Here is a 15,830-nt window from a genome sequence, read left to right as displayed (position 1 = left end):
CTTTGGCCCACCATATGTTGGATTCTCATCTAGCCTCAGACAGTATGGGCAATGACCATGAATGATGGGAGTTGGAGTTGAACAACATCTAGAGGGCTCAAGTTCTCTTTCCCTGCTCTACATTATTATTATCCTTTGGGTTGTAGTTTCTTGGAAACATCTACAACGGAAAGGGCTATTAGGGAGTAGCCAGAACAATTTACCAAAATTTACATCTTGGGGAAGGAAATATTTTTCTTAAGAAATCTAAGCAGTTTTCAAAAGAATTTTGAGTTATAAAGATTATAAAGTGGTCAATCTACAAGTACCTTAAAAACAAAAGAGATTACTAAAAGCAAAAATGGATTTGGTAAGAAAAATCCTGCCAGAGTAATCTTATTTTTTTATTGGGTAACCTCTGTGGCGCAGAGTGGTAAGCGGCGGTAACGCAGCTGAAAGCTCTGCTCATGGCCGGAGTGTTGGGTGCTGTGATGTGCACGTATTCCAAAAAGACATGGAAAGGGTTACAAGCACACTCTGGAGCTCAAGGCCGCGGCGCAAAGCAGAGACTGCAGCTGGCAGGGCTACTGAAAAGCTATAAAAGTCCTTGGCAACATCTCAGAGTGTGGGGGGTGCATTGTCGAAAGAAACTGAAAGAGAGAGGAACTTGTATAACTGCTACTGAATCAGTAAAAGGATTCATCTTACTGGCGTGTCGTCTCTAATCTATTCGAACTGGTTAATAAATGGCATACTGGCATACGCATTGCCCTAACAGGCACTTCGCAATTCCAACAGAGGGTTATAGGCCCAGATTGCCCAGTTTAAACCAGTTTAAACCAGTGCAGGACATCCAGTGAGAGACCTGGAGTTCGGAGAAATCGGCTGCGGAAAAGCTGACTGACAGAAGTGTTCGGAGAGACGCAGGGAAGCAGTGTCTGTGAAAAATGGCAGTTTCACTTTCGCGGGGAATGCCACTGGAGCGCCTGAATGGAACGAATTATCTAAACTGGAGGATGAGAATGCAGGCGTTTCTCACAAAGGAAGACTTGTGGAAAGCCGTAACGGAGGACCCCCCATCAGATCCCCCACCGGCACCGTGGGTGAGGCTGGATGAACGTGCGCGATCGTTTATAATCCTGGCTGTGAGTGATTCTCAACTGTTATACATGCAGGATAAACAGACTGCGAAATTGGCCTGGCAAGCTTTGAATGAGGCCCATGTTCATAAAACAGCGAGCAACAGCATAAGTCTAGCCAGAAAGTTGTACCAGCTCAAGTTTACAGATGATGTCACAATGTCTGAACATTTGTATAGCATCTCAAAGCTATTTGCTGAATTGCAGGCAAGAGATGTAACGTATATGGACATCCAGAAAATTTACATAATCCTGGCAACATTAAACTCATAATGGGATAATTTGATAAGCTCTCTTGAAGCTCTGCCGGAAATGGATTTATCGCTCCCTTATGTGACAGGAAAATTGATGCAGCAATGGGAAAGGCGTCAGGAGGCTAAAGAGAGAAACGAAAAGCCAGATAGAAGAAGTGAAAAGACTGAGATTAATGACAGGTTGTTTGGCAGGTTGTTTGGAACAAAGGCATGCTATCGCTGTGGGTCATTAACTCATCTTCAAAGGGACTGTGAGTTGCAGCAGAAAAGGCAAAGGGGAAAGCCATTGCAAGTACAGCTAGTGAAAGTTGAAGGAGAAAACAAAGACAGAGACTGTAAACACGAAAGTACCTGGATAATTGATTCGGGGGCTACACACACCCTAGTCAGAGATAAGACTATGTTCAGAACTATGATTCCAGCTACTTTAACCGTTATGTTGGCTGATGGAACGCGTAAACAGGTACAAGCTAAGGGAACAGTGAAATTATGTGCTTTAAATACTACAATGACAAATGTTTTGTACGTGCCAGACATCCACTGTAATATACTGTCTGTACCTAAACTAAGTGCAATGGGGTTCACGGTTATCTTTAGAAACAAAACGTGTGAGGTGTGAGCAGGAGACACAGTATGCGTGAGAGGGTTTCTCAGGGATTCCCTGTTTTATGTGAAGCTAAACCCTGCTGACAAAGAAAACATAATGATGTTTTCTAACCAAAAGCCTCATGATGGGTGCATACACTCCTGGCATAAGAGGCTAGGGCACGCAAATTATGAAGCTATTAAGAAAGTGCCTACCTTGAGCAGTGATGTTACGTTAAAACCATGTGATTCTTATGTTGATTGTGAGATATGTAAACAGACAAAAGCAACCATAGCTCCCAAACAAAAGGAAGCTGAAAGTCACACGAGAAAGCCGTACCAAACAATACATATAGACTTGGCAGGACCATTTCAGGGGTCACAAGGTGGGGCCAGGTATTTCTTAGTAATTGTAGATGACTTTTCGAGATATAGCACGGTTTACCTGTTGCATTCAAAGAATGAAGCAGAAGGGAAGCTAAAAATGTTCATATAAAAGGTGAAGGTGCAACATGGCATGTGCATACAGCAAATAAGATCAGACCAAGGGGGAGAGTTTACAAGCCAGTCTTTGGCACAATATCTGGAAAAAAAGGCATTAAACATGCGTTAACTGCTCCATTTTCCCCGTATCAGAACGGCATGGCGGAGAGAAAAAACAGGTCCTTGCAGGATGCCACGAGGGCAATGATTAGAGATGCTAATCTGACGAATGCGTACTGGGAAGAATGCATTTTATATGCAACACACATCCAAAACAGATTGTTCCACAGTGCTATAAACATGACACCCTACGAAAGGCTGTACGGGAAGAAACCAGAACTCCAGCACATTCTTAAGTTTGGTGCTAAATGCTGGGTTCATGTCCCTAAGGGTAAACGTAGGGGGAAATTAGCTCCCAGAGCCCAGAAGGGAGTCATAATGGGTTTTCAGAACGTCTATTACCGCGTTTGGCTTCCACAGGAGAAAAGGGTAATATTTAGCCGGAGTGTGAAAGCTCAGGAGGAGGACTGGGATAAATCAGTGTCGGTTGAGCTGCAGCACACACACAATGACACTGTACCAGAAAGGCAAGCCGTGAAACAAGAGGAACAAGAGGAACAAGAGGAACAAGAAGGAGTGTTAAGAAGGTCTGAGAGATCTAATCTGGGGAAACCGCCAGATAGGTTCCAAATCAGTATCATACAAAAACATGATGAAATGCATGGGTATACAGGGTATACAGAGGTGCCAGAAAGCAAAACAAAGGAGGAAACGTTGTATCTGACATGTTTCAAACCGAACATGGATGCTGATTGATGTATTAACTGAAAGAATAAAGAAACAGGTTAATAAACAAAATGGGCATGTGTATAGTAAAAGAATAATAATACTGAATTCATGTATCAATAAAAGATGGAATAAGAAACTAGAGAAAAACGAAAAAGAGAAATGTAAACTGTAAAACTGTAAATAACTGAAATGTAAATGTGGAATGAACATGAGAGAAACAGTATCTGTAAAATGTATAAAGAGCCATGTCTGTTTGGAAGGTGGGGGCTTGTTGGGTGCTGTGATGTGCACGTATTCCAAAAAGACATGGAAAGGGTTACAAGCACACTCTGGAGCTCAAGGCCGTGGCACAAAGCAGAGACTGCAGCTGGCAGGGCTACTGAAAAGCTATAAAAGTCCTTGGCAACGTCTCAGAGTGTTGGGGGGGTGCATTGTCGAAAGAAAGTGAAAGAGAGAGGAACTTGTATAACTGCTATTGAATCAGTAAAAGGATTCATCTTACTGGCGTGTCGTCTCTAATCTATTCGAACTGGTTAATAAATGGCATACTGGCATACACATTGCCCTAACAGGCACTTCGCAATTCCAACACGGAGTTCGATTCCAACAGAAGGAGGAAGTCGAATCTCCGGTAAAAAGGGTTGAGGTCCACTCAGCCTTCCATCCATCCGTGGTTGGTAACATGAGTACCCGGCATATGCTGGGGGGTAAAGAAAGGCCGGGGAAGGAACTGGGAAACCCACCAAATATACACGGTCTGCCTAGTAAACGTCGCAAGACATCACTCTAAGAGTCGGAAACGACTCGCACTACAAGTGCGGGGACACCTTTACCTTTTAACCTCCCTGCTAGACTGTGGAAATGCTGTGGACATAACATATCTTGACTTCAGCAAAACGTTTAACAAAGTGCCCCATGATATTCTGATTGGCAATCTAGATAAATGTGGGCTGGATGGAATAACTATCAGGTGGATCCAAAGTTGGCTACAGAATTGTACTCAAAGAGTGCTTATCAGTGGTTCCTTCTCAAACTGAGGGGAGGTAACAAGCGGGGTAACACAGGGCTCAATCCTGGGCCCAGTGTTCTTCAACATTTTTATTAATGACTTGGATGAGGAGGTGCAGGGAATGCTGTCAAATTTGCAGATGATACAAAATTGGGAGGACAGAAACAAAATTCAAAGTTATCTTGACAGGCTAGAGCACTGGGCTGAAAACAACAGAATGAAATTTAACAGGGATAAGTGCAAAGTTTTACACCTAGGAAAAAGAAACCAAGTGCATAGTTAAAAGATAGGGGATACTTGGCTCAGCAATACTACACGCGAGAAGATCTTGGAATTGTTGTTGATCACAAGCTGAATATGAGCCAATAGTGTGATGTGGCTATAAAAAAAGGCAAACACCATTTTAGGCTGCGTTAATGGAAGCATAATCACGTGAAGTACTAGTCCTCTCTATTCTGCACTGGTGGGGCCTCATCTTCAGTACTGTGTCCAATTCTGGACACCACATTTTCAGGATGAAGACAAACTGAAACAGGTTCAGAGAAGGGCAACAAGGATTATTACAGGACTGGAAACAAAGACCTATGAGGAAAGACTGAAAGAACTGGACATGCTTAGCCTTGAGAAGACTGAGGGGAGACACAGCTCTCTTCAAGTACTTGAAAGGTTGTCACACAGAGGAGGACCAGGATCTCTTCTCGGTCATCTCAGAGTGCAGAACACAGAATAATGTTCTCAAATTACAGGAAGCCAGATTTCAACTGAGCATCAGGAAAAACTTCCTAACAGAGCAGTACGACAATGGAACCAATTCCCTAGGGAGGTGGTGGGCTCTCCAACACTGGAGGCATTCAAGACGCAGCTAAATAGCCACATGTCAAGTATGGTTTAAGTTGGATTCCTGCATTGAGCAAGGGGTTGGACTTGATGGCTTTATAGGCTCCTCCCAACTCTACTATTCTATTATTCAATGATCAACTGCCACCAAGCATTCATTAATTTCATGGCTATCAGCCATGATGGCTATGCTCTGCCTGTACAGTCAGAGGCAGCATGCTTTTGAATACCGGTTGCTGGAAACTGCAGGAGGAGAGAGTGCTCTTGTGCTCCGGTCCTGCTTGCGGGCTTCCCATAGGCAACTGGGCGGCCACCGTGAGAACAAGATGATGGACTAGATTGGCCTTTGGCCTGATCCAGCAGGCTTTTGTATTCTTAACCTCTGCCTCTGAAGACAACAGTCCTTGCTTTTATCTGCAGCATGCCACTCTCCAAACCTATTTCTTCCTATGATCCAATTACAAATCCATTATATCTTTTCTTATCACAAACACTACCCACCTGCAACATATGGCTCATTTTTCTCCTAGCCTGTCTATTCTTAACCTTCCCTTCGGCATCATTTACTTGCCTCACTCTCTCTAGCAGCTCCAGAGAATCATTTGCCTCTTGCACTTTGGATAATGTTTAGCTCCTTGCTGCTGGACTTTAGAACCTTCTATGCCTTGAACAGGGGTCTGTCTGGCACAGGCAGAACTCCCTAGAAGCTACGTGGCAGAACAAAACTATGTTCACATTTTATAGCTTAATCTACATATCTATTAAACTGGCATACAATTGCAATGGGAAAACAACAGCTCTGAAGCAGCTGCTTTATATTTCAAGAAAATGCATGCATTCGTTGTAACAGGCATCATCTCAAAAGAAAGGTGGTATCTCTTAAGATGGTGCTTGCCAGTCACAAGATTTATCACTACTTAAAGAGAAATCTTGTCTAACCTGTTTGAAAATCTTGTGCCATTTGAAGCTGAACCTGATGAGGATGAGACATACACACTGCTGATTGATCCCTGAGCCATTTCTGTAAAGTAAGAAATCATTAGGAATTCTGCAACATACATACTTTACCAAATGCAAATCTAAGCCAATGTTTTGTTAACATATTTTACAGAGTGAAATTTTGTACAGAATATCCATCACAAGATAGAAGTAGAACACACATTATAACGAAGTTAAGCTCATTCAGGTTCCCACTAAAATAGACGAGCACTGAACAATCTCAAAAGTACATGCCAAGAAACAATAATATGGAAAAAATAAGATCAGGAATACAAAGCCTAATCTTTAATAGTTTCTGGTTTGTATTTAACTAGTACCTAAGTTAGTCATATCTATTAACTTCAATGGGTCTACTTTGCCAAGGACTAGTATTGAAAACCACCGACTGCATTACATAGAAACAACATATGAAACAAAGTGTACAGTACTGTTATAATTGCCCCACTATATTTTAGCAACTAACATCAGTTCTGTGGAAGAGATGGGGGCAAGGATGAAAATGGCAGCTTCCTTTTGCTATGAATACTGATAATTCATAATTACTACTATTTAAAGATTAATGAATCTGATTTGTCGAGTGGTTAAATTTGCTCTAATAGCCGACACATACATATTTATCAACCCAACCATTGTTTTTGGTTTCCATGATCGCTGGTGGCTAGTAGGGGAGAAGCAAAGATCCATAGTATATTGTGACTGCCAGAAACCTACAAGCTTGCTCTTCAACCCAGCTAAGAATTATCTCAAAGACATCTTTGTGCATTTTTATGTTCTGCAATCCTCTTTGACACTAAGTGACAGTAACAGCATAACACTTTAAAAACAGTTTCCCTTTCTGCAATAATTTCCAGGGATGACCTGGTACCTGATCTTTAATGATTACCTCTTCGATAATCTACCTCCATGTTCAGGATGGCAACTCCACAACCGACTATTAAAACCTATTTCATGGCAAAACCACAATGGACTATTAAAACCTTACTTATTATGATCACTTGGGGGCAGGAGAGTTCCTAAAAACGTTTGTTCAGAAAACGTTTTGGTTAGGCAGCTGTTCTGATGAGCAGCTTTGCTTTCTCACTCCCAGTAACTATTATACAGTGCAAAACATTTATAGTCTATAGCACTGCATACTGCAACTGTGTCAAGTTCTAACAGCAATTTGTTTTCCTCTCAGTTCATATTTCATATATAAAAAAGGAAATATTTCACACAACCTTACCTGTCACATATGGTTCAAGAGCTTTAGGAACTAAGCTCCTTGCATTTTTTAGGTCCTCTGCTGAGCAACTTCCAGATTCTAGCCCAAAAGCCATCCCCATACGCTTTAACACTTCTATATCATCATGTATTTCAAATGCATTGTCAAAATTAAATAGATACTCAAACCTGCAGATAGCGGGTAGAAATTGGTTAATAAGCTATGCACATATAGTTCTTAAAATTTTCTTCCAAAGCGCATCTTCCACCAAAATACAATTTTAAAAAGATACAGCACATCTTGATAGTAATGAAAGTTTCAATGATGTCTTTCAGGAAGCAATATACAGAGTGAGATCATTGGTCCCATCTAGACCAGCATTCAGGCCTGGTGCTAGCAGTCAGTCAGTTCAGGTGCTAGCTAAGGGCCCCTTGGCGGGAGCTGGGAAGGTGGAGCTTCCACTCCGTGACCCCCACCAGCATCGGATCACAGGCTGCAACCAAATGGTGGTGCGAATTGCACAGTGGGAGCTCAACTCTCCCAGCCAACATCACCCGCATGTGCGCAGTCAACGCGAGCTTTAATACGCCCAGCCGCACCACCTTGTGCGTCAGCACACATGCCTGCCATCACTCAAGATGGTGGTGGGGGCATCAACATGACCCCATCACCACCTTGGGTTATGGCAGGCATGCGCACTGACAGGTGAGGTGGCATGACTGGCCATATTTAAGTGTGCATGCACATGCACACACGAGGGAGGAGGCAGGGGCCCACAGCAACCTGGTGCCCATGGGCCCATGGAGGGCTGGTGTCAGCCCTGCAAACATTATCCAGTCTTACTGGCAGGGATCTTACTGAGGAGCCCTACAGAAATTAAATGTTCAGGAGCACAGGTCACAGAATCAGCTATAATCTCATCAGGATATAGAATACCAGATAAAATGAGAGATAGGTGATTAGCTTCCTGCAGATATAACTCTCAAATTATCTGAGGTGTCCCACAAAAAACTTGTAAAACTTCCAGATATTTTTTTCCAAGCCAATCTGAAAGCTAGGGGAAAACTGCTGATCTCTGGTAACCTCCTCTGTTCCCAAGAGCTGTTCCCATTAATTCTACCCATCCTCCTAGAATATGCACTGGAAGGCTTACCTCAATAGGCTACTTTAATAATGCCACTTTACTTCTCTCTGCCAACTGGACTGTGTTTGCTGTGTCAGAAGCAGTAGAAGAAGCACTCAGGGAGAAAAGAGGGTTTTTAACTTCTTCTCACCCAGCCCTTGATGGTCTGGGGATTATGGGAGGTGTATGATCTGCAGCAATAACTCCTATCAGCTCACGTACCCAGCATGACAAGAGAGACAGAGGAAAAATGCTCCCTCTTTTCTTCCTGAACATTGCTGCTGGTCCCAAAGCAGCTTCAAGCTAAGCAAAGGACCAAGTGTTGTTGTTTTTGGAGGGGGGGGGCACATTGAAGAAAGCTTTTGAAAATGGGAGAATTAAGGATATGTGGGGAAGCCAAGAATTAAATCTCTGGCCGTAATTATTATTTTTTAAAACTGATTTAGATTTTGATGTTTGCATACCCAAAATTCTTGTATGACAAAGTTTTCTTCTTGTGGGCTTCACAAACCTGCTAAATTGGTTTAAGCCTGGCTCTAAAGAACAATAGAATAAACTCTAACTCATTTTCCCCACAATTTAGACACTCGTTTCCCAAATGAATGTGGCTTGTAAGAAATGAAGAGTGCCATCTTTCCTGAAAGTCTTAGCTCAGTACAGATAATTTTGCAGTGGCCCTAATTGCAGGAATGCCACTATACTGTTCCATGCTACTTGGGCTAGACAGTGAAAAAGTAAAGGTTTCTTTTGGGGGGGGGGGGGAGGAACAAAGGGTGAATTTTATAGCTCTTTTAGAAAACTGTCATCCATAACTAGTGGCACTGAAGTCTAAAGCCTTATTTAAATACAGTAAGAAATGAGACACATTTGCCTAAATAGCTCTAAAATAGCCATAGAGACCTGAAGAATGGGGGGGGGAGACAAGACAGCATTGTTCCCTTAGAAACAAGACACTCTTAAGTCAATGTGAAGCTTTGTATACTGTTCCATCAATCCTGTAGGGGTAAAGGTGGTATGGGATTTGAAGGACGCAGCTCCCCAGGTGAGAGATGGGAGAGTGGACAGGACAGGACTAAGAACTGTGGACTAAAGGGTGGATGGAGGCAGATAAAGTCTCCCATGACATATTTTAAACACTCAAGTTCAGGTATTCAGCATGAAAGTAAACTATTTCTCATAAATGTGGCCAGCTCCAAAGACCCCAAGCCCAAAGGGGAGACAATTCAAAGGCAGCCTGAAGAAACTGGACAAAACCTTTAAAAAGACAGTACATAGTCTTTATTTTTCACTTGGCTTTAACTAGGATTGGTATTACTCTCACTCCCCAAATTTATATGCAAATCTCCAGGACAAAATTGTATTTGACATGTAACTTGACTTCCTTGTAGGAGCAGAGGACCCTGGGGTTCTTCCTCTTCTTTCTTAATGTGCAACCTCTGTGATTTGTTGGTTAAATGAGATTACTGATACATCTCTTGTATAGGTGCCTCAAAATCTGAAAACTTAACCCTGCCCATCAAAATGAGTACATGATCTAATGATTATCAGTTTGTGGTAACACAGAGGTGGGCTTTTTCACTGGACACACCAATGTTGTAGAATGCTTTCCATGCTGAAATACAAGAGGTCCATCAGTATTGGCATTTCACTGGCTCTTGAAGACAAGCATTCCCCTGAACTCTTGACCTGAACCTCCTGTTTAATTGCTTTTTTAACTGTTGTGCTGCTTTAATAAGCTTGTTTCACTGCGCATTTTAATTGTGAATTTTTTATTTTAATGTTTTGATTGAATTGTTTTATTGTGAATTTTAATTATGTGGGGTTTTTTTTAGGTAATTAGTTTTATACTTGTAAACTGCTTAGAAGCCACTTTGGAAATCAAGCTGCATATAAACTAATAAATAATAATAATAATAATAATAATAATAATAATAATAATATTGACAAACCAAACTTAGCCAAGAGTTCATGAATCCTAAACGTAAACATTCTCTCCGTCCTCTTTATTCCATAAATTCTCCTTACTTTACTTATCCCTTTCTCCAGGACGAGAGAAAGCGAAGAAGGCAGGAGAAACAAAAAACACAATACAGAAATCAATAGAGAGAAAGAGAGCAGGAAAGAGAGCAGAAAGAAAATGGCAGACAGAGAGAAAAAAGGCTGGAAAACAGCTTTCAAAACAGCAGATGGAATGAGAAGGGAGACGCTCCCACAGACCCCCAGCCACTGAAGAAGAGGCCGGTAGCTTGGAAGGGTAGCTGGCAGGCGCAAAAGGAGCCACGCTATGTGAGACAGTAGGCAGTGGTGGCTGCTAAGGGGGATGCATGGCCTTGTACAGGACCACAAAGACGTGCAGCGGCAAGGAAGGAGCTGCAGCAGCAGGCTCCGAGGAGGGGAGCCAGGAGAGGGAGAGAGCAGAGCTGCACCACCAGATATGTGCAGAGGCAGAGATGACCAAGGAGGGAGCTGCAGCAGTGAGCTCCAAGGGATGGGCAGTGAGGGGAGAGAGCTCAGGAGCTGCTCCTGGGGACCAGAGAGGGAGCGGAGCCCCAGCGGTGAGCTTCAAGACCCAGCCCAGGCTCCGCAGGGCGTGGAGAGTGAGGGCAAGCACCTTCCTAAGGAAGATGCAGAGAAGGCCGCAGTAGTGTGCAGCACAATAGGGAGCCAACCAACAGATACATGAAGGTCCTTCTTTTAAAAACAAAAAACAAAAACCAGGACCAAGCTAGAGCAAACAAACACGAAAAGAGATTCAACCATTAAAAGACTAACAAAGAACCAACTCACACCAAGCTAAGGCTGAAAGGATCTGCCAAAGGCAAAGGCAGGAATGAACTGTGGTGAAGAGCAGCAGGAGCAGCTGAAGTCTTGACTCCTGTTCATTCCTGCCTTTGGACACCAGGCAGCACTAATACCCACCTGATGGCATGCTACCTGGGGAAAATAACATTTACAACCCAAACTTAGTCAGTATTAAAAGATTAGTCCCTCTTTCCACATAAAGTTTCAAGCTGGCTCTATTCACATGCACAGATGCTTTGCTCCTCCCCTTACAAGAGGGCGAGCAACAAAACTATGATCTCTGCCTTAAGCATTACATCCAAACTAGGGGTTATGATTTGTTTTGCTTCAAATGAACCACAATGTGAAGCCAATATCTGTTCTTGCTTATCAGTCATTGGTCTGAGCAAAACATACTATGTTCTCTGGTTTGGACATAATGCTAAGCCAGGGATTGTGGTTTGTTGCTAATTCTTGCTAGGGGGATGAGCAAAGTGGAAGCCATCTGCATGTTGACTGTCAATCATTAATCATAATTTATCATGATGTGTATTCACACAAAATGAAAGTAATTTCTTTCCCTACTAACAACCTACTTGTCATTAGAAATGCTGCAGTCAATCACAGTCTTCTTGCTGGTGTTCACAATGATAAATGGTAAGTGAATGACAGAATTAGAAGCTGGTGGTCTGTTTGCTTGCTGTTCTGCTTGACGATTTCGCTGAACAAGATTTTTGAAGGCAATTTGCTGTTAAGGGATTTAAATACGCATGTTTAAGAATAGGTAAACAATTGTCTCTTTTGCTTTAAAAAATGCTGGGCATTTGGTACAAATTAGAAGTAATCATACTCTGTATTCAACAACTACTGAAGACAGGTCAGTTTATGAGTAATTCTTAGACAATAATATTTAAGATTAATTAAAAAGTGAAGGGAAACTGATCAGTGTTTCCAGGATGAGGCAGTGTTTTGGGAAATGCCTCCTTTTGGTTACCAGGTGGTGCGTCTGTAGATATGCACTCACCCACCCGCCCAGTGGAGCTTTCCCTCCAGCTCTCACACAGAGCTCAGAACAGAGTGTGTGTGTGTGTGTGTGTGTAGTCTAACCCCTGCGAAGAGAACAATCTCTGGCAAAAAAATTTACACACAAGTTCATCAGTAAAACAGAAAATTGCAACATACGACTAGGAAAACATTGTTAGCAGAAGAGACAGGAAAGTAGATCATACCAGATTCAAACTATGTAAGTTTGATACAGAGGTTCAAGACTACCTAGATACTGTAAATGTAACTCTTACAGCTTATTTAGCTGATCGTCTGGCTGAGAATAAACTAATAAGCAAGTAGATATCAATAAAGCAGGATAAGCTAGGGTAGTCAAGTGTGGAAACCACAGTTCTCTGAGCTCTTATGGTGCAATCAGAATGATATCCACTTCCTATTCATTCACCTCTTGTATTTCCCCAAGGAATGAGCTTGGGGAAAATATATACTGCTTCAGCTCTCCCAGTTATTTGTTGGCTAGTGCCATCAACACTGTTGGCCTGGGACACCAGAACTGGGAGAAGAGCTTCACATGAAATGATCTCTCTCCTGTGCCATCTTGTCTGTTTTATACGCTTACCAACACATCTGTACAGATTACCGCTTCCCTGTACTTATGGCCTGCAGTTCCAGGATGCTTTTTAAAACTTGGCAGGGGGGGGGGAGGGAAGAGGATCGGGGAAAACGGTGTCCCTGGCCAGCTGTATCAACTTCTTCCTCCTCTGATAAAACTCTCCCTCTAGGTAAGCATTTGTGGAGAATATTCTTACAAGAGAAATAGTTATTAATAGACTGCTTTCTCTGCCCATCCAAAGAAACAGAACAGTGCTTCTCAAACTTTCCCCTCTATAGATCACTTGAAAATTGGTGAGAGTCAGGCAAAACAATCCAACTCAAGAGAAGCTGGCAGAAAAGGTGCCAGCAGGAAGGTCTGTAGCATCCAATTGCCATTCAGGAGTCTGGCTGAACACTGGCTCAGCCGGAAGCTGCGTGTGGACACCAGAAAGTAAAAGCCTGCTCTCACGAATACCCCTACCAGGGAGTAAGCACTCTCCATAGACTTCCATTATAATTATTTTCTTAGAGTGACCTTTTTCTTGGTGTAACTTTGGGCTGGATCAGGACCTGCAGGAGTGCTCCAAACACGGATGTGGCCTAAGTCCACTCACCTCAGCCCCTCCTCCGACATGCCCCTGGAATGCCCCTTTTTGGGCCTTCTGCTGTTATGTTATGGTTTATTTCCATGCCACCTTTTGGCCAAAAAGGCTCTCAAGGGGGCTCACAAAAAATAAACACAAATATAAAATACACATCAGAAAAGAACAATACAGTTTACAAAAATTTAAATAACAAAATATTAACATTGTTAAAAAAGCAACAGCAACATCTTTCACTAACGATACAGTAACAATCAGCACTTTCCTAATGTTTTGACGATGTGGCTGTGACAAGTGCAAGCAGGAAGAGATTCACAGAGTGCTGATAGGTTTCTGGGAATATCAGATAGCCAATCACAATCTGCTAGTTTCTCTTCCGCTGGTAGATCCCCGGCTGAGCTAGAATGAGGGGCTTCTGCCAGCGAAGCCAGGACCCTGTCAGCTCAGCTGGGGTCTGCTATATCCACCTTCCCTCAGGCGGGCACAAATAGCAGTTGGATTGCACCCTTGGTGTATCACTAAATGCTTTTTCTGCCTGTTGTACCAATTGTGATGTGCTGTGCTAGATGCTGTAAAATTAATTATATCTTTATTGCTTATTTTTATATTGTATTTTATTGTGTTACAATATGAATTCCGCAGAACACAATACAAAATGCAATATACTATAAGAATCAATAAAATACAATTAAAATCAATATATTTAATATGCTGCTCCCATGGTTCCTGCTGTTGCTCTCACTGTTCATCACAAACACACCACAGACCACCTGAATGAAGCTCGCAGACTAGTCTGGGATTCCCTGGAATAAAGGAATCCAAGACCCTGAACCTTAACAAAAAGGTGGGCTTCCAATATCATGTCAGAAGATGAATCAATGGAGAAATTGTCCCTTATGCTTACCTCTCCCCCCATTACTTGAATGGCAGCTTGAACAGCTACAGTTGACTCTTATCTTGATCTTGTACTTCTTTTTATGGCATAATTTGGCAGCTTCACTCCCATGTGGGACCCACCCCCATTCTGTCAATCACAAGAGGAGAGTGAGACCTGCATCACTTTAGTAATCAGACATTTGATCCAATCAAGTAAATTTAGCTCAGCAGCAACCCCAGACAAATCAGGCTCCAAAGGAGAACAGTCATCCCTAGAAATACTGTACATAGTCACTGGGCATAGTCTGCCAACTCCCAAGTTAGGGTTGTGTAGAGTAATTGCCATCATTTGCAATTTGTAATAGCCAAAACAGTGGCCGTGTGCTGGAAGGTACTGAGGGATGACACAGGGTGTGGTCAAGGTAATGGATCGGCTGTTCCAACTAAGCATTTACATAATCTCTCCCCCAGCTCAGGAACAGGGAGGTCCAATTATGACTAACAGCCGTTATTCAGTATCCTCAGTCATAGTGCTCAATGCATTTCCCACCTTAAGAGGGGAGAGAAGCCAAGTGCAAGAAATGAAGACAAATAAAGGAAAAAAATACACCCCCAAGAATTGCTTTTTCCCGGATGCTGGGGCACATGTATCCTACAGCCCAGGTCCCTGGCTGAGATGGTGAAAGATGGTGGGGGGCTGGGTAAGACAGAAAAGTTTGCTTTATCAGGCAGGGCTGGTTTGGAAACTGAAGCAAACTCTTGGTGCCATTTCATACCTGTGGATCCTGCCTGGTAACCAAAAGGAGGTACTTTCCAGAACTAAAAAGGCTGCCATTCTGGAAACACTTGAGAAATGCAAACTTAAGAGTGCCTAATAAACACCTCTGAAGTTGCTCCAGGTAATTATTTTTATTATATTGTTTAGTTCTAGCTCTGCTTTTTAGGAATAGCCTCCACAAGGCAGCTTACAAATAAAAATGTTAAACACAAAACATATAATAAGAACAAAATCAAATATACAAAGGCCAGCAATAATCAAGAATGAAAATTGTGTTACAGCTTATTGCTAAAGCTGAATTAAAATCATAATCTTTTTAATCCCAAAGCCACTTCAGTTATTTTTGGAGGATAAATAAGTGCTTCAATGGGAGATCAACTCATCTTAATGTGTTAGAGTTGTTATACCAATACTAATTGATTTGACAAGGCACACACATTCCAGTAATACCTGAAGAATTAGTTCTTGGAGTTGAGACTGTTTTTGCTTTATTCTTTCAAGTCTTCTCTGTCTCTCCACCTTAGAAAGAGAAAGGAAAGAAAAACTTCGTTAGTTGTAAAGATGAGTTGGATGAGTGCAAAGTATTGTAGCTATGAAATGCTCTATACGTGGCTAAGAAACTAGTTCTGTGAATCTAAGGGGCTTTATACTTGTTCTCAAAAAGCAGGACCCCATCCCAGGTACCATACACTTTTGGAACATAGGCAAGTTTCAAAAGCAGTTGGTAAGATGGCATATTGAATTGCTTTATTATGGTCAAAGACCAGCCTACAATACACATATACATACATTCCAT

At 42.2% G+C, this 15,830-nt stretch overlaps 1 protein-coding gene across 9 annotated transcripts in view; it reads right to left on the bottom strand.

Annotated features, from left to right (window-relative positions):
* Positions 1-15,830, bottom strand: part of TFDP1 (transcription factor Dp-1) — a 47,146-nt gene that overhangs the window by 1,730 nt on the left and 29,586 nt on the right. For all 9 annotated transcript variants that reach the window (XM_061626709.1, XM_061626707.1, XM_061626715.1 and 6 more), the window contains exons 8-11: positions 15,485-15,553; positions 11,776-11,927; positions 7,297-7,463; positions 6,015-6,096 (exon numbers count right to left, since the gene is read on the bottom strand). In XM_061626709.1, coding sequence (XP_061482693.1) covers positions 6,015-6,096; positions 7,297-7,463; positions 11,776-11,927; positions 15,485-15,553 — 470 coding nt within the window. The remainder of the gene's footprint in view (positions 1-6,014; positions 6,097-7,296; positions 7,464-11,775; positions 11,928-15,484; positions 15,554-15,830) is intronic.

This window comes from Rhineura floridana, chromosome 5 (assembly GCF_030035675.1).
Source record: "Rhineura floridana isolate rRhiFlo1 chromosome 5, rRhiFlo1.hap2, whole genome shotgun sequence".
Taxonomy (NCBI): Eukaryota; Metazoa; Chordata; class Lepidosauria; order Squamata; family Rhineuridae; genus Rhineura; species Rhineura floridana.
Note: the sequence above shows the minus strand (reverse complement) of the source record. Positions and strands in the feature narration are given on the sequence as shown.